The 23,275-nt window shown below is 55.1% G+C and overlaps 1 protein-coding gene across 1 annotated transcript; it reads right to left on the minus strand.

Annotated features, from left to right (window-relative positions):
• Positions 365 to 21,880, minus strand: SLC41A1 (solute carrier family 41 member 1). Its single transcript, XM_018060066.1, has 11 exons — positions 21,694 to 21,880; positions 19,013 to 20,023; positions 10,710 to 10,817; positions 9,531 to 9,602; positions 8,741 to 8,885; positions 8,452 to 8,598; positions 7,723 to 7,870; positions 6,867 to 6,946; positions 6,248 to 6,382; positions 5,813 to 5,961; positions 365 to 2,907 (listed from the first exon to the last, which is right to left on the minus strand). The coding sequence occupies exons 2-11, from the start codon at positions 19,385 to 19,387 to the stop codon at positions 2,722 to 2,724; spliced, it is 1,545 nt and encodes a 514-aa protein (XP_017915555.1). The 5' UTR covers positions 19,388 to 20,023; positions 21,694 to 21,880; the 3' UTR covers positions 365 to 2,721.

Here is a 23,275-nt window from a genome sequence, read left to right on the forward strand (position 1 = left end):
TACAGTGCTGAGCATGGTGAAGGCAAGTGTGAGTACTCAACAGATACAGCTATTGTTAGTGTGGCCCAAGCAGGGGATACACCTCTGCAGGGAAGGACTCTTAACCCCCAGGTGCGCCCTTTGCCAACACCCCAACCAGGGTCGAGTCAGTGAGTGGAGAGCAGGGGGGATACCCCAGAGCAGCACTGGCTGCTTCTCAAGAAATGACTGTTTCCTATCACACGTCTCTGTATTTAAGAGCGACTTCATTTCTTGTCACTCTCTGGCCTCTTTCCACTTCTATGCAAGGAGGGGTGGGAACACAGAGCAGGCCCAAGAGAGCAGGGGAAGCTGCTTTTGGATGAGACACACAGGAGCCACCAACCACCTAAATAAACGTCCTCTTTATTTTACCAAATATAATTTATCAGTTATGTTGACATTTGTCAATTCAGTTATAGTCACTATAAATAATTCTCTTAGGACACAGTTTTGTAACTTTTTAAGGATATAAGAGTAAACCAATGTTGCTCCCCACAGCCACGCCAGAAGTCCATGTGGTTTGTGCAATCGGGGGAAAAGAGACGGATCGTCCATGAAAGTCATGAAGTTCATTTTCTTTCCCTCTCGCCCTGCAGACCTCCCTCTGCTCATCCTCAGGGCTTGGGGCACGCCTACCTTCCTGCTTCTCTGGCAAAGGAGGGCACACCGGACTCCTCCAGGGCAGCCTGGCTGAACTCCAGAGAGGAGAAAGGGGTGAGTGCCTGGGGCGGGGGTGACTGCAAACCACAGGGGCACAGCCTTGGGGGGCAGAGGAGTTGGTTCTGACGCCTGTACAAGAGCCTGTGTGCAAACATGTCTGCAGATGGACGACGAGATAGGAGAATGCCCGAGAAGAGCAGGAACAAGGCCAGGCTGGTGTCAGTGAACCCTGCTGGGGGCAGCCCCAGCTGAGTAACCTCTACAATTCCAAGTCTAAGGGTCTAGGCTCTGACCAGTGGCTTGGGTGGAAATGCAGAGAGAAAGCATCTTTAGAGGCGTAGGGCAAGTTCCTTGGGGTGAGGCAGGGTGGTGTTGAGAGGCGGGGTCACTGCCTGGCCTTCCTCTGGAGACAGGCCCTTTAGCTGACAGAGGGGGAGAGCCGAAGGGCAGGCTATGGACAGAGAGGCTGGAAGAAACCTGCATCCAAATGCCCAGGTCTGTCCACATGTGAGTGTGGACAGCAGAATTCTGACCTGTTCACAGTAACGTGCTGGGAGGATGCAGAGCCCCCAGTGTTCTCCCACTCCTGGGCCGGGTAAGCTGGAAGCGGTGGGTGGATGTCTGGCCTTCTAGATCTGAACCCTCTTTCGGGTGACTGGTGAGGAGATGGAAGGAAGCGAGGGTGAGAGAGGGTAGTGTAGGGAAATCAGGAGTGGCTGAGCCACGGGGCCTGAGCTGTGACCAGTGCTGCACGCAGGTGGGAGCCAGGAGCGGCGTCGAGATGCAGACCCTGCTTGGACAAAGAGGGAAGTGCAGTGGGGACACTTTCTCTCTGGACTGCAAAGGGCACACAGCCCCTGTGCCTGGGGAATGAGGCGAGGGGGGGACTGTTTCCTCTGGCCAGTCAGTACCCGGCACAGGACCGGACGCGTAGTAGGCGCTCAATCAACAGCGCTCAGTGAATGTCAGACTGCCTGCAGAAGCGCGCCTCTTGGGGAAGCGGTGTATTTGCTGAATGAGTGAATGAATACACGATGGATGTGGGCAGAAGCCAAGAGAGAGGAAAACTGACCACCATGGCATGAAAGAATGAGATTTCAGGAAGCAAGAGATTCTCAGGGGCCATGAGATTATGTCCTCGGGACAAACAGCAGCAGTGAAACACCCATCAACCGCCCAGCGCTTCTCCACAAACCCCTTCTCCGTCCCTAATCTCTGAAGCCAATGCAGCAAGCTCTGAGGAAGGTCATGCTTAGAAATAATTAGAGATAAAGGTGAACAGAGAAGAAGAATCAGGTATTTGGGTCCAGGGAGGATGTCGATTTTGGCAAACCTATGGGTGGACGTGGGCCAACAGGGAGACCAGGTCACGGCTCATTTCTTCTTGGATGAGACAGTCAGTTGGAAAAAAGATCAGAGGGAGCGGCTGGTGGTATTTATCAGGCAGTTGGGTAAGGAGCAAGTATACAATTTAAGGAGTTCACCTCATCCTTTTGGAGAGCAGGGCAGAGAACAGGGCTAGGATTACTTGGGGCTAGGAGCAGCTGTCTCTTGCTTAGGGCTTTGAAGTTGGTCCACTTCTAGAAAACGTATGTGTGGGGGGAGGGGAAAGCGACATTTATCCCTCTGTTCAACCAAAAAGAAGAAGAGAAAACAAAGACAAACCCCCCAAACCGAAACTGGAGTTTGCTAAAGCTGAACCAAGTGTCCCCGCATCCTAGATGGAGACCCCTGCCCCAGGCCTCTCCCCTGGAGTCACCCGCCACGCAGTTGCACTTGGTGACTGTCCTAAACACCTACTTGTACTGTTCACCTCAGTCCCTCTGTCCTGTCTGAACTCTTACTCCACAAACTTGGCTCAATGTATAAAAATTCCCATTGAAAATAATGAGAATTCGGTATCCACGTGAAGTCCTAGAAAGAGATGGGAGTGGGATGGGGGCGGGGGGAGAAGACCGCCCCCCCTCCAAAAAAAAAATTTCAAACAGGAAGTGTTTGAAAAAAATTTCAAACAGATGGAGAGAAGGTTGAGTGACCAGGCTAGTCCCCGACATCTGTGTCTCGGTCCCCAATGAGCCAGAGGACGTGGAAGCTGAGTGCCAGGAGCCCGGTGCCGAGAAGGTCCCCCAGGGCTGTCAAGTACGGGATGGAGAAGTTGTCTGGGTCCAGGCCGCGGCCCCACATCCAGTGCACCATCCAGTCTGCGATGTAGAGCAGGATCAGCACCTGGAGGACAGAAGGGCCAGCCTACAGCCACCCCTCTCCAGGGGGAGCCAGAGGCCACGCGATTGCCCCATTCACTGCACCGCAAGGCTCAGCTAGCTGCAGCCAGTCCTTAAGCAAGTCAGCTCATCTTTTTGGCTCCACAACCCCTCTGTTTCTCCAGCCCACAGTGACCACCTCGAACAGATGACCGAAGGAATCTGAGTTCATCGGGAAGGAAGGTGCCTCTGTTCTCCGGAGCCGCCTACATTACATTCTGCTCCCAAACTGACCCGACAAGAGGCTTGCTAATCAACATCCTACTTGTTGCAGGAATTCAGTCCTCTTGCCTCTGATTCTGGGTCATCCTATTCTCGGGTCACTCCAATTCCTGCCATGTTGGCCTCTGTGGGAGCCCAGCAGGCGGCTGGGGGGTTGGAGTTTGCTTTTCAGAGAGGGATTTGTCCTCAGAGCAGAGTGGAATAAGGACAGTGTGAGAGGCTGCTGCCGGCACAGTTGTCCGAGTAACAGTTGATTATCCCCAGCTGCCTTCCTCCTGACCCTTCCCATTCTGCTCAAAGAATGCAGGTTTATTTTAACATTAGTCCTAGCAAAATAGAGTTAGGAATAAGTCAGCTGAATACCAAGCACACAGTGCGTATCAGTTCAAAAGACGCCTTGGATGATCTGCTGCTGTGACGTACCTGCCCCTTGCTTTTCTTCCATTACTACAGATAATTAAAGATGATCTAGATTAGAACCTTGCTAGTGGGCCCAGGACCAGGGGCATCGACAGCTGGAAGCTGGCGAAAAATGCAGATTCTTAGGCCTCATGCTGGATCTCCTAAATCAGAAACTGCCTTTTAACAAGATTTACATGCACTTTTACGTTGGCGATGCCCTTGGCCTAGAATACTACGGAGACGTCCACAGGCCTGCGTCTTCTCTATACTCTGCACAATTCCTGGCAGTTGGGCTCCCCAGATGACTGCATCTGAGCAAGAATGAAATGGTTTCTAACGGTAAAGCTCTGAAACAGTCATTTAGGAGGTTTTACTCCTGACTGTACTTTGTAAATACTGTGGTATGCAAATTCTGCCCAAAGGGGCTTAGTTCCTGGAACCAGAGCCCACTGGGGGATCCGGAAGCCAGATGTGATACCTAAATTTAGGCAAACTGGTTACTCTCCAGTCTTCTCTCCAAGGAAGGCAAAGGTTACAGTTTCAGCATCCTTCACCTTCTGCCTTGCCCTGCACATAGCGGCCTTGGACTTTTGTGGCCCTGACCCTGAGTGAGGGAGAGCCCCCTCGAACCTCCTCCCCCCATAACTTCACACCCTTGCCAGCAGCTGCAGAACGGTCTCAAATAAAGAACGTGGCCGAGGACTTGGGGACGTGCCCCAGGAAGGGACGGGCAGCAGCTGTCTCCACATTCCAGCCTCCCGAGCAGGCCCTGGGAACATGCCGGGAGGAGGCAGCGAGGGGATCAGGAGTCCCACCCTGGCCCTGCACCAGCCGGAGAAGAGAGGAGGTGAGCGTGGCCCCTGGCGTGTTCACAGTGGGGAACAGAGGCAGGCTCGCCCTTCCCAAGGTGGCCGAGGGCCGCCCTCCAGCCACAGGCCCTGGGCGCCCACACCCACTCCTGCTCTGCAACGCGCGCTTCACCCCAGCTCGCAACTGGGGTGACAGCTGTGGGGAAACTGCACGTGGTTGGCCCAGACCTGGCCAAGATGTCCCGACACCCAATAATGCGTGCGTTTAAAAACAAAGTAAGATGAGAAAAGTATGCATGTTTGCTTGCCTACATATGGAATGAGCTTGAAGGATCTGTGAGAGACATAGATCGACAGAAGGTCCTACTATAAAGCGCAGGGAGCTATACTCAGTATCTTGTAACAAACTATAATGGAAAAGAATACGAAAAAGGACGGATATACGCATCCTTTATATCTCTATGTATGAATCACTTTGTGGTACACCAGAAACTAACACAACGGTGTAAGTCAACTCTATTAAAAAAAAGAAAGGGAGGAACAGAGGACACCCACGGCTCGTGAGGAAGAGAACTGGGTGCATGCCCAGAGGGGAGGAAAGATGTGTCAGTGGGGTTTCTCTATCGACCCTTTCAAAGTGTTTGAACTAACCTATTCAAAAAACAAATCTATAGAAATTGAAAGTGTAATCATAAGGATTAGATTGGCTATAAAGGGGTTGCATGAGAGCCTTGTGGTGACGGAGCTGTTCTGTGTCTTGACTGTGGTGGTGGTTACGTGAACTATGACTGATAGAACTACACACACACATGAGATTGGATATAAAACTGGCGCAGTGTGAATAGCTCTGTGCATTATACCAACACTGACTACCTGGGTTTGGTGTTGTGCTATAATTATGCAAGACGTTCCCACTGTGGGGAGCTGGGTAATGGGTACATTGGCTCTCTCAGCACATTTTGGGGGGGGGGCAAATTCTTATGAATACATACTGATTTCAAAATAAAACCCTGAAAAAATGTAGCAAACAGCAAGGGAGAAAACATCCTAGTATTAGAGTAGGAAGGCTGGATGGGATCCTAGAGACTGTCTAGCGCAGTGGTTTTGACACATTCTCAAGCTGTGAAATCCTCTACTTAAGTGAAATCTCCCAAGGAAGCCCAGCATGTGAACAAAGTCACATGGAGCTCCGTGGCCAGGCCAGTGGGGGTGGCACCTGCCTGAAATCCAGCACCTCTGCTTCACTCCCCTCGATTTGCAAATGTGCTACTGAGGCTCAGAGAAGTAAAACAACTCACGGAAAGCCACACGGCCTCTTACGGGCTGGGCCGGAACTGCGGTCTGCTCTCCTGAGGCCCCGTCCACACCATCCCTGGCCCTCCCTTCCTAGCCCTGCAGGGCGGCCCTGGCCCTCCCCACGCCCCTGCCTGTCCGCACCTGGAGCAGAGCAGCTGTCATGTAGAAGATGATGAAGATGAGGGTGAGGGTGGTATGCCCACCCTGCATACAGCTGATGGTGTAGAGAAACACCAGGTGTCCTGGGACCACGAGGAGGAAGAGCACACGGGCCGAGCGAGAATTCACATCTAGGACCAGCGGAGAGGGGGCGTGAGGCAAGAAGGGGGCCATCTGGTGCCAGGAGGCGCCGTGCTGCACGCCAGGGCAGCAGACGGCGGACTGTGTCTGCATCCGTCCCACGGCGCCCAGCCCCCAGGGTGCCCCAGGAAAGGCCAACCTTCCTGCCTGGGCTCCCCCTCTAGGACAGCTGGTGCACACAGCCCAACAGACAAGGAGAACCCGCACAACTGGGCTCCAGCTGTTTCTTAAGTGATGATGTGAACCCAGGAGAGGAGGCGGGAACTCTGGCATTACCAGGGCTGAAGAAGGTGGTACAGGGGCTGGGGCATCGGCGGGGGGCTTGCTCCGAGTTCTCCCCTGGCGTCCCGTTCATGTGGAGGAAGGTGGAGATGCGGCTGGCCTGCACGGCCACCAGATTGCCCCCAACACCTGTGGAGACATGTGAATCCTAAGCTGTGGTGGGCCTGGGGAGCGGGGAGGGCGTGACCCATCCACCAGTCTCTAGGAGAAGACGGAGACACTGAGCAGGGAGACTCCTTTCCAAGGTGTCTTCAAGGCTCCTCCCATCCTCCCAGTTATGGAGACACAGCAGTCCCCTGTAGCCCCGGCGGGCAGAGATCGTGGGCAGGGACAGATGCATAGACGCAGGGAGCCTGACTTCTCTACCCAGACAGCGTGTGCACCTGCGGGCACACGCACAGCTCAGGGCACAAGCCTCGCAGTGATCAGTCCCTCTCCAAAGTTAGGTGGACCCAGCATCCCATGCTCAAGCACCGGTTCCAGGAACCAGTCCAAGTCTTGAACTCTTTGAGCTGGACTCTCTTGCCTGCTAGAACCCTGATGGATACAAAGCCCCCAGACCCTCTGATCCAGCCCTCTCCTTTCCCCCCAGCAGCTGATGCCGAGACCTTACCGTTAATCACAGGTGTGAAGACAGCCATCCCTGCAAAGTTGGGGTCTGAGACCGTCTTGTCCAAGATGAGGCCTCCCACACTGCACAGACACAAAGACCGCTGAAGGCTTCTGCTCCGGTCCCTGGGGTGAGGCCGCAGGTCCGTCTGGACGTGGGCAGTGAGGCGGCTCCTGGGAGTCCCTTGTCCTCCAGTCCTCGCCTCCCCTTGCCAGAGCCAGCAGATGCCCCTAACATTCACCCTAGCATAGCACCCCGGGCAAGCTGGTGCTGCTGGGTCAGGCAGCCACCTCCTTCAACCACCTCCCAAGTTGGCGTGAGAAGCTGCTGGCTACCCTGCCTGCTCAGTCAGTGTTTATTTCCCCTCTGGTAAGAAGGCTGGACTTTTCCTCGGGGAACCAGCTCTCCCAGACTCAGCCACTGTGGTCTGCTTGACCCTGCTCCAACCCTGAGGGTGCGGCCCCAGGCCCGCGCAGTCGGAGCAGCACATCTCTGAGGCCACAGTGACTGGTTCACGGACAGTCAGTGAAATTCTATAATGGGACTTTGCAGAAGAGTTTAGAGAAAGAATCTCTCTCCGCCTGTTTATGGAAGCAAACCTGAAGCTGCAGGCCAGCACGGAGAAAAGCAGAGCTGAGAGATGGAGAATGCTGGGGCCCAATCATTTATGTCCCTGAGCCCAGCTGGGCGTAGTCAGCTCCCTAAGCCAGTGTGGCTTCTAATGAAACCCCTCCACACGGCTCCGTCACTTCCAATAGAAGCTCACGTGACTAAGCCACTACTGCAGGCATTTCTAGGGTCCGGGCCGCACTTCCTCCTTCCAGAGCTGGGAGGGCGGCGGGTGGGGGCTTGGGCCTACCTGCTGATGGCCATGGCGATGATGACAGGCTCCCAGCCCGAGTACAGCACCTCCCTTGTAGCCGGGCTCCGCCGGGCCAGCATCACCCAGACGGGGAGCAGGGCCACGAAGAAGACACACACCAGTGGGTAGATGTACTGCCAGATTCCTGAGAGGCGGAGAGGAGACGCAGGTGACCGCAGGCTCCCTGCTCCCAGCCTCCCCTCGGCTCAGCCTGCAAAATCCCAACAGGCCAGCGGTAACACCACGCTAACTGCCAGCAAAGCTATCTACTCATCTGACGCTCGCTGTTAACCCGGGAGGTACACGGGGGCCAGCCCTTTCCATTCTGTAAATGAGGAAACCAAGGTGAACCCTCCTCAGACACTGAACTTATCAGGGGCAGAGACCAGATCCTAGGTCTCTTGATTTGATCCCTGGAAAAATCTCCATCTCCTCTCTTTCATTGTGCAAGCAGATTCTAGCCTTAGTTCCTTTCCTTTGCCCTTACCCCTCCATAGGACCAAATAGATTTCTGAGATACGTTCACCCCTGCTCCCGCTGCCTGCATGAATCTGAGATAAGAACTCAGCTTCATTTCTGTGAGGCAGGGAATGATTACAAACTGTGTTCCAACCAAATGGTTAGGAACAGAGGAGAAACCCTTACATGTGTGTGAAAGCGCTGCCACGTCTCCCAGTCCCACCCAGGAATCCACCCTGGTCGAGACCTCAGTGACCTCAGCCTCACCCTGCTCCAGGTAGAGTCCCCAGCTGATGCCCGAGAGCAGTGCCAAGGTGATGAGGTCACCCAGGCTGGCAGCAATGGGCGTGGCCACATTGTCTGGGTTGATGCCAATCTTGCGAGAGCCAATGATGACTCCAATCATGATCATGCCTGGGGAGGAGGGAGAGGGGCCGGGCAGGGGAAGACGAGATGACGGGGCATCCGCCAACCGAGAGGGAGACGGGAGGGGCCCGGTTTTGGACACCTCTGGGACCGCCCTGCCTCCTCCCTGCCCCTCCCTCGCCCTCCTTACCCAGGACCAGGGAGGCAATGGAGGCCGTGGCCACGCTGCTGGCACAGAGCAGAAAGGCGTGCGGGATGCTGAAGTGGCCATCAGGGATCCAGCCGAAGACCACGGCGGCGATGGACGCCAGGAAGCCCACCACCGTGGCCTGCACCTGGGGAGGGGAGCCGTGACTCAGGGAGCAGGGCGCTTCTCAGCTGAGGTCACAGAACACTCAACCAGCCCTCCTCCTGCCCCCAGCTGCTCCAGGAGGCAGGCAGAGCTGGCCTGTCCAGTCCTCCCAGGCGGGAATGATGTCTTTATTTATTTAGTTTCACACCAGACACCAGTACTGGGTAGTGCACCCTGCAGGAGCCCAGGACATGTTACTGGCTGAATGAGTGCTCCTCTGGGGCCCTGGGGAGGGCCCACAGAGCCTGAGACTTCATCCAGACACAGGCCTGGGACTCAAGGGGAGGAACTCCTGGTCCGGAAAGTGTGCAGCCTCATGGGGACATGGGACAAAAGTAGTCAAGGGCCTTCAGCATTCCAAGTCTCCTCCTGATGTGAGCCGGGGGGACACAAGCCTCCTGCATCACTGCAAGCAGAGAACTGACACTGAAGATCCTGGGAATCCCTCTGATCTTGGCCATTTTCCTGGGAAATCGGGAAAAACTCCCAGAGTTCATCTGGGAGAAGGCAGCTCAGCAGGACCTTGGAGCTTCACTCAGGAGCCAGTGGGTGCTGACTTAGGCCTGTCACGTTCCTGCCCGGGGAGGAAGGAGGCTGAGCCCCACCGGCCTGGTCCCTGCTCTCTTACCTGAATGAGGGCCATGTTCCCAGTGATCATCCGCCAGAGCTCCTTGGGTGTGTCCATGTGCCCGATGTTGGCCTGGGAAAGGGAGGACCAGGGTCTGGAGCGGCAGGCTGGGAAAGCCTGCAGCGCCGTTAGCTAGGATCCTGCCTGGATCAGCAGACGGTGTACGTGCCCCAAGACCCTGGACCAGGGTGTGACCCGCAGGGAAAGTGAAGCAGGGTGGAGGGGCTGGATGAGAGGGAAGGCGCAAGATTGCCTTGAGCTCCTGCCTCTGGCTGGGGGGTGGCCAGGGGTCTCGTAAGGCAGCTCCCTCTTCTCCCCTACTCTCAGAACAGAGGCCGATTCTGGGCTCTGCCCTGCTTATCCGGGCAGCTCATCCCCATACGGGTGAGAAGGAACCAATCAGTCCCTGGCTCTGAAGCCAGCTGGCCATCCAAGGGGAACAGGTCAGCTGCTGGTGCAGGACAGAGGCCATGAGAGTGTTTGGGAAGGACTGAGGTGGCTGGGAGCAGGCCAGGAGGGCAAGATGGGGAGGGCTAGGCAGGCTGCCACTTCTCTCTGCTCCCTTCTCTGGGCTCATGGCCATGCGGGGACATCCCTGCCACCTGGCTCCCCTGGCCTCCCATGTTTTACCGCTTCCTACCTCCCGCCCCATGGCCCTGAATCTGGTTTAGTCTCCGAACTACGACGGCTGATCTAAGAGGTTGTGGGAGGTGGGAGTGACGAGCCGCCCCTCTTCCTCGATTCCCTTACAGAAGAGCAAGCTGCCGTGGGGGAGAGGGAGCGGGGTGGGAGGGGGCTGGAAAGGCCTGGCTCTGCTCCGGCCCAGCTGCAGAGCAGGGCTGGAGATCAGAGAAGGCCCCCGGCTGTGCAGGTGAAGGGACCAGCGTGATGCTCGCCTGGCAAAGCTGCACAAACAGTCACGAGGCGGGTTGCGAAGCAGGGGGTGGGGCAAGAGTCCAGGGATGGCTGGGACCTCCAGAAACCGAGCCTGGGAACCACTCTGAGCAGGGAGCCCCTGACCAGGGGCAGGACAACCAGCCTGGGATCTCCCTGAGCCTTTCCAGCCCGGACCCACCTTGCGGACCTGAGCAGCTGAGAAAGGCCTGCAGTGCCCGCTTGGTCAGGCTCTGTGGTGCCTGAGTCTCTGTGTGCCCCACTCCCTCCAGCCAGGACACTCACTGCGGTGGAAAGCCTTGATGCCAGCGTCATTTCCAGGTTTCCCTTAAGGCCCAGCAGTGCAGGCACCAGGATGAAGACCTCTGTCACCTTCTGGAATACTTCCCAGTGCTACAAGGGGAAAACAGAACCCAGGAATCTCAGGGCCCCACAGGGCAGGCATCAAAGTTGAAAGTGAAACTGAGTCCCCTGAAAGTGAGTTTATGATTAATTAATAAACTCTGCTCCGAGTATATGATTAATGTTGCTCTCCAAAACTTTATTCCCTTTCCTGTCCCTGTCTGAATTCAGTCCCTTTCGTGCCCCTTCTGACCTCAGTCCTGTGCTAACTAAGCAGCAATCTGCGAGTCAGATGACTAAGATTGCTGCGATCAGTGATAACATTGTTACAAGCTCAGGTTGTTTCTCCTGGGTGAGATGAGTTACCAGAGCATTTTTGTTCTTTCCCTTTAAATCCCCTCACTCAAAGACCAAGTGGCAGAGGCTCTGAGGCTTGTTTCCCTCGCCTTGCCTGGTGTCCTGCAGTAAGCTCTTGCTGCTGCTGCTGCTGCTAAGGCGCTTCAGGCGTGTCCGACTCTGTGCGACCCCATAGATGGCAGCCCACCAGGCTCCCCTGTCCCTGGGATTCTCCAGGCAAGAACACTGGAGTGGGTTGCCATTTCCTTCTCCAATGCATGAAAGTGAAAAGTGAAAGTGAAGTCGCTCAGTGTCCAACTCTTCACAACCCCATGGACTGCAGCCTACCAGGCTCCTCCGCCCATGGGATTTTCCAGGCAAGAGTGCTGGAGTGGGGTGCCATCGCCTTATGCCCTTACTTTGCTGCAAACCTGCAATGAGAGTTTGGCTTTCTGTGCTGTGGGCACACGAGCCCTTGCTTGGTTACGGTTGAAGAGTCTGGGAGCAGGGGGTTGAGAAGGAAGTGGAATCAGCAGGGAGTGAGCTGGTCAGACGCCTTTCCTCCAGGAATCCTGGAAGCAAACCAAGTCCATGATGCTCCAAACAACATAGCCCCCTTCCTACCACCCAGAACCGGGGATGTGCAGAGGGTCTCCCCCAGTCAGGAGACCCCAGCCTGGCTCTGCTTCCTGTGGCTACTTTGTGGAGCCAGGACAGAAGATGGTGGGGACCCATGCAGCTGAGTCACCCTGGAGCTGGCTTACACCCCAGAATTCCAGCACGATCCCCCTTCAAATCGCCTTCAGTCTAGTTTCTTTGTGGCTTCAGCCTCGGGTGGTGTTGTCTCAGCTGTTGAGCGCTGGGCTCCATGGGGCTAAGGAGATTAGAGAGTTTGTTTGGCTTCTATCTCCAAGGGCTCTGGGCCTCAGCCACAGCCGCTCTCCTTCAGAAGAGGCTCTGAATAAAGACGGTGGCCTCCAAACCTCAGAAGGCTTGTCTGCAAGAAGCTTGTCATTCCTCCTCGGCCCTGTCACCCCAGAAAGCTCCCGCAGTCTCTCAGTTAGGAAACGGAGGGCTGCTGGTGCGGGAAGAGCACAGGCGCGTTCATTCCGGCCCTGAGACCGTCAGGCTCCACTCTCCGGCCCGTTCTTCCAGCTAGTGTCTTTTAGGTCTGCACTGAGTGCCCGGCTAAGGGCTCTCTGTGCAGTTTTTCATTTTACTCTATCAAAAACCTGGTGAAGTAGGAGCTATTCTTATCCCTGTTTTGTAAAGGAGGGCACTACTGAGGTTCAGAGAGCACTATATTCAGTGCTGGGAAGGAGAAATGCAGGAGCCGGGACTGGCTATTTGAAAGCTACTTTAATTGCAACTGAAACTGAAGACTTGCAAGAAATGCTGGGATTGAGTTACCTTCCCTGGCCCCAAGGGCAACCTGAGTTCCTTTCTGTGCTTCCTTTTCTAAGAATGGAAACATTGATGTTTGGCAGAAAACAACAAAATTCTCTAAAGCAAGTATCCTTCAATTGAAAAATAAATTAAAAAAAAAAAGAATGGAAAGCTTTCAGGTTCGGAGAGGGGAGGGGTCAGGCAGCCAGATGGAGATACGCAGGCTGATCAGACTACCAAGGTCAGGGAGCGAAACGCAAGGGCACTGGCCTGACAGCCTCTGGTCTCCCACGTGAGACCACAAGGGTGGGCCACGTGCTCTGTCCCCAACATTGTCCCACAGAGGCCAGCAGGGGCTCCTTAGACAAGTTACAAGGCCTTGAGCTCCTGACTGTGAAATGTACACTTCAGGGGCCAGATCAGATGGTCCCCAGTGGCAATTCCAGGACTGACACTACAGTTAATGACAAGCAAGGCTGCAAATCAGATCCACAGTGAGATATCACCTTATACTCGTTACGATGGCAACTATTAAAAAAACAGAAAGTAACAAGTGTTGACAAGGATGTGGAGAAATTATAAGCCTTGAGCGCTGTCGATGGGAATGAAACATGGCTCAAACGCTATGGGAAACAGTATGGCTGTTACTTAACAAATTAAGATGAGAACTACTCTGTGATCCAGCGATCTCACTTTTGGTATTTATACCCCAAACACTTGAAAGCAGGGTGTCAAAGAGATATTTGCACATCCGTGTTCATAGCAACGTTATTCCTAATAGCCAAGAGGTAGAAGCAACCCAAGTGTCCACTGATGGATAAATTAATAAACAAAACATAGTCTTACATACACAAGGGAAAGTTATTCAGCCCTAAAATGGAAAGAAATCCTGTTATATGTAACAACATGGATGAACCTTAAGGACAGGACAGTGAGTGAAACAAGCCAGCCGTAAAAAGACAAATACTATATGATTCCACTCATATGCGGTATCTGAAGTGTTCAGCTTCCTAGAAACAGAAGTAGCTTGCTGGTTACCTGGGACTGGGAGGAGGGGGGAAGGGAAGTCGATGTTTAGGTGTAGAGCATGGAGTTTTAGCTCTGTAAGATGAAAGTTTTGGAGACCTATTTTACAACAATGTGAATATACTTAACACCACTGAACTGCACATTAAAAATGGTTAAGAGGATAAATTTTATGTTCTGTGTGTTTTTTTTTAACCACAATTTAACCACAACAACAAAAAAGAGGAGCACGGAAATCAGAGGGGACTGAGGCTGGGGGAGGCCGCACACGGGGTCCGATAAAGGCAAGGACCTCTCTTTTCTTGTCAGAGTTCTTCTTGTGGGTATGGGGGTGTGCGTGTTGACAGTGGGGGTCCCTACCAGGACCCTCTCATTAGGGCTAGAGTGCACCCTTCCCTGAGCTCCTGACCTAGCCCCTCACAGTGGAAGGTATAGGAATCTTTTTAGGGAAGGTGCTCTCTTGAAAACCAAAGATGGGAAAGAAACCCCCTGACTCCCTGCCACAGTTGCTGAGCTTTCAGACACCCACAGGAAGAGCCAGGAGGGAGGCACATCCTTTCTCGGCCCTGGGGCCCCTAGAGGGGAGGCGGCCCCACGAGCCCCATGTGCTCTGGAGGAGCTCAGGCACTGTTGCTCTTGGCCAAGGCTGGTGCGTACCGCTGGGGCTCCAGCTCCCAGCAGGCAGGGCCGTGCCCCGCTCTGCCCCCTTCTCCCTCACCTCGACTGGACACGTAGCTCAGAGAGCAAGCATTCCTTCTGCGACATCACCCCCTCCCAATAAAAGTGGCTGACTGGCGGTTTTGGAAGCTTCTCTCAGAGCCCAGCCTCATATCCCCTCTTCTCTGCATAACACCCACCTCTCACAGCTTCCAAGCCTCCGGTTCTGTGAAAAGCTGTGATCTGCAGGTAGGCGTATGTAAAATATGTGTGTGTATTGGCAGGGTGAAGAAGCCCGAAAAGAAATACTCCAAGTGTATGCCAGAAATATTTTCTGGATTGTTTGTAAGGAATATTGTCTTTATGATTAAGAAAAAAAAAAATATGAAGCTCAGCTAAACCCTCTAGCTGCCACTATATTATATACTAATACTTAAGACATACTATAAATATATATATATGAGGTTATAAATATCCTCAAATCCTTGCACCCCCTTAGCACACATACAGCTTCTCCTTCAACTACACTAGGACTTAGAAGGGATGGGGCTTTAGCAGCGAGGCGGACAGACAAGCAAGTAGAATCGGCACCCATGATAACAGCCCCTGTCTTCCGGGCCTGCCAGGAGACAGTCTGGACCCTCACACCACCTGACCCCCCACCCAGCAACACCCTGAGCTGGCACTTGGTCAGGGTAGCCAGTGGCTACACACATCCTTTCTTCACCTACAAAAGCCTCTTAGGGGAGCCTCTGATATGCATGTGTGTGTGCGGCGTGCATACACACACACTCAGCTCTGGGAGGGCCAGGGAAGCAGGCTGGCCCTGAGATGAGCAGCGGGTAGAGAGACAGGGGCCAGGGGACCAGTGTGTCTCCTTCCTGCTTTGGCCCAACTCAGGCCCATCCTATTCACCCTGCCTGGAAGTGTCTGACCCTGAAGGCAGACCCATGAGCCAAGCCTTCACCCACGCCTTCCTGCTCTGCTGGGGATGGAAAAGGACACGTTCCAGGAAGCCCTTGGCGGGAGATGCGGATGGCACACAGGGGCAGATTTCACTGGTTCTCAGAAATGTGGCTCCTCTTTCCTTTCCTTCTCTGTCTGTGGATGCTGTGGGGGGGGGGGGGTGGTGCAGTATGGGGCTCACTGGTTCCTGATGGCTCGGAGGAGGGATGAGCCTGTGGCACCCCCACAATAATCCTGACTCATCACCAAAGGTTTCACACCTCAGTGACCCTACTGCTGTCTCACCCTGGTCTGTTCCTCTTCTCTCTTCCATCTGACATCTCTTCTGGCCTCAAAGAGAGAACCAAGTCTGCCTGGAGTGTTCTGCCCAGCAGGGAAGAAAGTCACAGGCTGGAAAGGCTGGAGTCAAAGACACAAAGCCAGCTCAGATCCCCAGCAGCTCCGAGAACTACAGGAGAACCTGGGAAGCTGAGCTGGAGCTGCCTCTCAGGCTGAGGACTGAGTCAGCTCAGATGAGTGTAAACCCAGCTGGCACCTAAGGCTCTCCCTGCCACCTGTAGGCATCCTCTAGGTGTCCAAGGAGGAGGCCCTCAGGGCAGCGCCTGGGGACAGAAGGCTGGGCAAAGTGTGATAAGGGAGGCAGATACCTGAAACCTTGGGGGCAGGCCAGCCAGGGAGGAATGTTTCTGCTCCACCCTGCTTCCCCAAAGCCATCCTTGCCATTCACTTTCACCTTTGCAGACTCCTCTGTACACACAAAAAAGCCAGAGGAGGAGGCGATTGGGGGAGGGGGTGTCTCCTTTCCTCGGGATCTTCAGCACATGAGGAGTGAGGATAAAGAGCTGGGAGACTCACCTGTTTTAACACAGCTTAGAATTCAAGTGATGGAGAAGGAAATGGCAACCCACTCCAGTGTTCTTGCCTGGAGAATCCCAGGGACAGAGGAGCCTGGTGGGCTGCTGTCTATGGGGTTGCACAGAGTCGGGCACAACTGAAGCGACTCAGCAGCAGCAGCAGAATTCCAGGGAAGGCTGGCACACCACCTCCTGCCACCCCCATCCCTCCAAGGGCTGACAGAAGAGGAGAGTGAGGTGCCCTGGGGCAGCCCAGGACTAAACCAGGAGGCTGGGCGAGGCCTCTGCAGGATGGAGGCTCCCCAACCCAACCCCCTTCATTTCCTACACTGGGCCCAGTCCCACTTTCCTTCCCAATGCTTCGGGAACTTCAGCCTCGGTGGGGCGGTTGCAGCAGACTGCAGTCTACTTAATCTCTTCCTACTTTGGGCCAGTAATCAGTCCCTTATCTCACTGCAAAGGTGGCTGCACACTGAGTGGAGAGAGGGCAGATAAGAGGAGACAGAAATGGGCCTGGGGAAAGGACTGGGGCTTCTGCAGCAGTGGGGAAAATGAGGGCCTCAGACCAAGGAGACGTCTGCACCGGCACGGCCTTGTGCTCAGCTGCTCTGAGACACAGGGGACACCCTACAGCCAGCTCCTCCCAAGGGCCGCTTCGAGGCCTCCATTCCCCTGCAGTTCAGCTTAGCTTGTGAGGGGAACACGCAGATCTGAATCCTTAGAAACTGTCCTGCTCCTCCTGACCCCAAGATTGCCAGTCACCTCTTTCACCCCCTTAGATACGGAATAAAAACCTTCTTGCAGTCCCTGATTTCTCTGCTCCTGCCATCCCTGCTGTGACTCGACTGCAACCATCTGCCGGGCTTGCTCCACACACGCTGAGGGAGAAGGCTGGGGGCAGGCGCAAAGACAAACCAGCCACTCTCCTCCGTATCAACTGGACCTTGGCTCTGGGGTGAGCCGAGGTGTCACACCAAGGGCAAATGCTGGCCCTCTGTGGGCACACTGGGCAGGCTCCAAAGTTTACCTACCTGGGTTTCTCAATGTCTCAGGGTAAGGGGTAAGATGCCGGAAGTCATTTCCAGCTCTAGAATTCCCTTGAGTGCGTAAGAGAGGGGGAGGGAGTGGCCCTCAGAGAATCTTTGTTCTTGCTCATTTAGAATATAACTCCAGTTGTTCCAGATTCCAGTCTACCCTGTTTTTCAAGGAAAGACAAAAAGCAGACTCCTCCTGGAGTCTTTAACCAACTTTGGAACCACGGCCACGGTAAAGGCTATAGAGGCTGAGGACACAGGTTCTGGGTCCGATGACCAAGGACAAGTTACTAATCCCTTTGAGCCATTGGTTCCCTGTCTACACAATGGGGACAGTTATGGTTCGAACCTCACAGGTCCACAGAAGAGTCCAACAGATGCTGCCCACTGCCGTTCTTACTTTCTAGAAAATAAAATAACCCCTCCTATGTTACCATCAGACCCTGGTTCTACACCCCTTTGGAGGCATCAAACCAGAAGTGGAAACCTCTGAGAATGAGAACCCAGGCCACAGGAAAGGGATGGAAGAGGTGGAGAAACTGCTACCCTGGTCTGATTTCTCCTCCTCTCAGCTACCAGGGTGAGGAATCCAAAGTCTGCCCTCCCGGCTCCAGACTGGCATCCCAACATCCATGAGGAACGATCCCCAAAGAGACAGGTTAAGGGAGACAGAAAGCATGATATAAACACCATCCTCAGTAGCAATCAAAGGAGCAGGGTCCCCCTAAGGTCTCAAGTCAAAGTGGTCCAGGTAGACACCATTGAAAGAACCTCCTAGAACCAACCACCCTGCTTCCTTGGACAGTGGCCTGGTAAGACTCGCCAGCAGGACTCTGTATTGTCATACGCATTGTTTGTAGGGCTGGCTCGGCAAAGGCGAGGGGCTGCTGAAATCCACATCCTCCTGAGAGATTCCATGGCCAAGGACTCACTGGCTGGGGCAGGGGGCAGGGGCAGGCCCAAAGGGCAAAAGCCAGATCACCTCCAGCCTTCCTATTTCTCTGAGTACCTAGGACAGAGCCCAGAACTCAGCAGGAATCTGATACATGTTAATGATTAACTTAGATAAACCCGGCACTTTCAGAAAGCTTTATATGTCTTACTAACTTCAAAAACTTTAGCTGGAAATATAGCTTTAAATCATCCTGGGGACCTGGAGGTCCCGGGTAAGTCCTAACCCACAATATGCTAACACAGCATATCCCTGGCTGTTAGCCTCCTGGTTCTGCCAATTCCTGTCGTTAGTTCTACGTAGGAGCCTCACAAAGAGCTCTCTTTGCCCACCACAGGTTCGTGAAAGACAGGTATGGAGCAAGGAGAAGAGACAGTTCTGTCCAGGTTTAGTTATATTTTGTCCCCCTATTTGTCACATGATCAGCACTTCTATGTCTGATCACGCCAACCCCCCCAAATCATGTCTCAGCATGTGCCCACCCCCATTCTCTAAGGAGAGCCTGCCAAGGTTACATGAAGACAAGCAACACAAAATGCCTTTAAGAACCTTCTCGCTTAATTTGAGACCCTCTTGGCAGCTGGACAAATTCCTGCCCAGCAGGGGGATGAAGGGAAGGCTTGAGACTGAGCTTTCTACTGTGGGTATCCTTGAAACCCCAAAATGAAGGGGAAAGAAAGCCTAAAGAGAAGGCCCACCATCTAAATGTCTCCTAGTGAGCTGGGCTCAGCAGGAATGACCAGCAGGGATGGCAGGCAACAATCTGCTCCATCTCTCCTCTTCCAAGCCTGAGCTTGGGAATCAACCCTGCTTCTGTTTAAGCAATACAGCCCTGACCACCTGTCCCAGGGCTACCGGGCTTCCCCAGGGCTTCTGTAGAAAGAGACTAGAGGACATGATCCAAAGGGAAACAGTGTTCCAGGAAGCAGCAGCTGCTTCTGACAGGGAGGTGGAGGAAAAGCTCCAAGAGACAGTCTCCCAGGAGGAAAAGACGGTTCCAGGCTCAGCGTCCAGGGCCGCCCTCCCAGCTCCTACCTGCACGATGTCCAGCACCATGCCGGCGGCCACCGTCCCGAAGCCGGCCAGGAGGAAGGGGAACAGCACCTGCAGCCCGATGGAGAAGGAGGTCTCCTTGAGCGGGGAGGGGGCGGTGGGGCCATGGTCGGAGCTGACGTCGTCACTCTCGTTGCTCTGGCTGCCGTTCTCCAGCAGGGCGTCCTCCTCCCGGAGGCCCTTGGCATTGGCCCGAGACTCAGGCACCACCACCTCGACCTCCGCCCCGTCGGGCCCCAGGAACTCCGAGGTCCCGGCCAAGGGCTCTCGGCCCGGGCCCTCCGAAGAGCAGGCCGAGGCGGCGGGACCAGTCCCGTTCAGCTGGTGGGAGTCCTTGGGCTCCGGCTTGGAGGACATGTCGCGGAGGGAGGAGGAGAAGGGGGGAACTCTCCTCTTTGTTTTTCCGCTCTCTCTCCCTTTCTGACTCGGGAAAGAACTTAGTCTTGGGGTGAACGCAGGCGCGGTGGCCGCGGGACCTCTTCCCGCGGCTCTCCGCTCCTATCGGGCGCTTCAGAAGCTGATCCACCGACAGGCAGCCCCATCAAGCACTGAAGCCACAAGCTGGAGGGGAGCAGGAAACTCCGCACCAGACGCTGCAGCTGGCGCTTACGGGTGCAGATGCCCGACCCAGCTGGCCGAGAAGCTTCTTGGGGGGAGCTCCTCTGGCCTCCTAACTTCTTTGGTTCTCAGCGCAGACTCTTCAGAGTCAGGGGCATCCAGAGCAGAAGAGCCGGGTCAAGTGTGGGGTGCCTCTCAGGTGGCCCTGCTTTGATGACAAGCAGCCCGAGTTCAGATCCTTCCGCAGGCAGAATTGGCCTGGGGGGGCCTCTGGCTGGGCTCCGTCAGCTGCCCACAGCTCCTCTGGCTCTGCTGGTCCCAGGGCAGTGTCAGCCCTCTTTCTCCTTTTTTCCAGAGACGTTCTTCCTTTCTGGGAAGACCCTGTATCTTCTCAAATCCCTGGTCCTCACAGTCCCAAGAATCTGGATGGAACACCTTATGTGGGAAGAAGGAAGACAAGGGAACGTTACGATACTGCAGAAAACAGCTCCTACTGCGAGAATATTCCCATACGACAGGCATAAGGAGTTTGCTATTTCCCTTCCCTTTTCACTAACAACCCCCATTCCTGCCCTGCAACATCTGGATGCCCAGCAGGCACTAGTCCTGCCATCCTCCCAACAGGCAACGCACTGCCCACCAGGGACCACCACCATGGTCAACAGCCACGAGACAGGCCAGCCTGGGACGGGGAAGATGCTGTGCAGGAGACCTTGGCATTGCCTTCTCAGCAATGGGGGATGGGAAGGGATGTCCTGGGGGATATCCCTTCTTGAATGTCCATTAAGAACCCAAAGTTATTAAAATGTGGTCTCCTAGCGGAGTATGTTACAAATTCAGTCACAAGCTCCCTACAGTCACTTGGCTGTAGAAAGCGATAGTTTACAGTCATAAGGCAAATAAGCAGGGAGAATCTGACTACTGAATGAAGGTCCCTACACCCCTACAAACCCTAGTCCCTGAGGGAAAAAAAAAAAAAAAACAAAACTGGGAGGACTCCCCGGGCAATGGGACAGGCCTGCCAGACCAAGGCCAAGAGCCAGAGGCCTACCCACTCCTGCCCTTGAGAGTCAACAGTGTTACAAAAAGCTCAGACACTGACTTGGATCCAGGCCTCTGCTACTTCTCTCCCCCTGCTCTTGGCCTTGTGAGCTCTTCAGATAGGACAAGAGTGCTATCTCACTTTGAAGGGAAGGATGGTAACACTGTGGTTATTACGCACACATCTCAGTTCTCTAGGTTCGCCCTGTTCCCCACGGTTACTGAGAGTTGGATATAATGGAATTCTTAAAAAACAAAACCAAAAAAGCACCATCCGAAAAAATAAATAAAACAGAGAAAAATAAAAAACAAAAGCAGCATAAGCCAAAACGTGCTTGCTCCCAAATGCATGTCTCTGTAGGGTAATGGCCCTACTTCTTGCCTACAGGAATCCCCAGGCCTTGATCCCACCCGATTCCATCCCACCAGAAGAGCTCTCACAAGCAAAAAACACGTTTGAAGAGAATTTCCCTAGGAAGGATGAATAGGTCCTTAAGTATTCCAAACACACACAATTAGTCAACTCCAGTTTGGGGAAGGGTGGACCAAACTCCAGTAACTGGCCCACGGGAATTGTTTTCTCTTTCTAGCCACTCACGTCACCAGGACTCCCTTTCCCAGTCTCCTTAAACACTGTCCTGTTAGTTCTTTCAAAAACCCTCACAAGAGATCCAGGAAGAAACCTCTGAGCAGGAGAGAGCCCGCGGTTCCTGTGCCAGAAAAGTTTCTGAGTCCGCTAAAACCTGACCGGTCCTCCTCCTCCCGTCTTTCTGGCAAGTTACCTAACCTGAAACAGGGCTCGGAGCGAGAGAAGCCAGCCCCTCATCCGCTGCTGCCAGTAAAGAGACTTCAACCGGGCCTAGGCCCGGGGATGAAAGAGGCAAAAGTGACCCGGGATGCTCTGGGGAGGGGACTAAGCAGACGGCTTTCGTGTCCCCGAACCCAGAGATTGGGAGAAGTATCTGGGTGGCCCTCCGGCCTCTCCTCCAAACAGACTCAGCGAACGCGCGGGGTGCCAGGTCCCTCGGCCTCGCCACCCACCCCCTAGACCCAACAGCACTGACCTGCCCCTCACTCGGGAGGAAAGGGGGCGCCTGGCGACTGGCGGCGGGGACCCGTGGTCTCGGGGGAGGCAGGGGTCCCCCTCTTCTCATCACTCCTCCTCCTCTGCAGTCCTCCTCGGCCCCCGGATGCCCCCCGCCACACACACACACACCCCAGCCTAGGCGAGCGTCCAGCCGCGGCACCCGGCTCGCTGGGCGAGCGAGGCCGCCGCTCTGCTTCCACGAGCGGTAGGTGGCCCGGGCGGGCAGGACAGGTCGCCGCGTCCCAGGCGGGGCGGGGGGCAGTCCGGACGGCGAGCCGTGGGGCCGAGCTCGCTCGCCCCCAATCCCTTCTTGCCCGCAGACTTGGGCTCAACTGGTTGGCTGCTAGCGGCAAACGTGATCTGGGGCAGAATGGGTGGCACCCCCATTCCATCAAAAATAGATTCCGGATGGACAGCGGCAGCCCCCAATCAGAGGCGGCGAGGGGGGCGGGCTCGGCCGCGGCCCGGCCCCGGGGGCGGGGCGCCGGGGAGGCGCAGTACGCGGGGTGACGCGCGCCGGAGGCCGCTCGCCGGTCCCCGCGCTGCCCGCGTGGGGCCGCCACCCCGCGCCGGGGTCGCCCCTCGCCCCTTAAAGGCGTGCGCGCCGGTGCGCGTCTACCCCTGGGTACGGAATTGTTTCCTTGTGCCTCTGGCCTTCGGCAAGACCGGGAAACCTCCCCGCGGAGCCGCCAGCTCTGACCGCCGGGGCTCAAACCACCCTGCCGCGGCTCTGCGCCCCGGGCTCGGTTCCCGGAGAGAACCGTACTTACCTTGTTTGGGGACACAGCCTCTTGCCTGCTGGGGAGAAGTCACCTCCGCTCTTTCCGCCAGATGCCGCGTTCCTGCAAGCGCGTGGCTCAGCCTGAAGGAACCGGCCTTAATAAAGTCCCAGCCTTCGAAGGGCTGGAAATGGGCGGGCGGGAGGGAGGGAGGAAAAAGAGGTCAAAACCACCGCTGTGGTCCTACACTCACCGCCCGAGGCGGGGCGGACGGGAGCCTGGGTTCCTCTGACCCGCTGATTCTGGTGGCAGCACGGAAGGATGTATCCATCCCGGGCTAAACAAAATCCAACTTTCCCTGACGCACCTTCTGGGATCAAAGAGGGCTGTTCCCATTTCGCCTTTTGCCACTTCCTCCCTGGGGTATATCCACCTTTCCAACGCAAACGGAGAACCAGTTCTTTTGGGGATGTTTTTGGTGTACGGGGTGTGATCTCCCCCGAAAAGGAACCGCCACCCTTGGGTTTTCCCCTCTTGTCAGTGGAACCTGTGACCAGTGGTTCCTTCCTGTCATTTTCCTCCCGGAAAGTGGCTCAGGGGTGCATTCGAGCGTGACTCTAGGCCCCCGGATGAGTTTTGAAGAGAGAGAACACCGCGGAGAGAACACCGCGCTGGGTAGGAGCTTCTGGCTGCCTCTTCCTCTTTCTGAGATACCGCACCCTCTCCCCCACCCCCCAGCACGCACGCACCCCAGCACGCACAGAGCAACAAGAGCAGGTAATTAATTCCCTTGCGCAAACCCGCACAGTCTCGTCCCTATTTCCCACTCTAGTCCTCAGG

This window comes from Capra hircus, chromosome 16 (assembly GCF_001704415.2).
Source record: "Capra hircus breed San Clemente chromosome 16, ASM170441v1, whole genome shotgun sequence".
In the NCBI taxonomy this organism is placed as follows: domain Eukaryota; kingdom Metazoa; phylum Chordata; class Mammalia; order Artiodactyla; family Bovidae; genus Capra; species Capra hircus.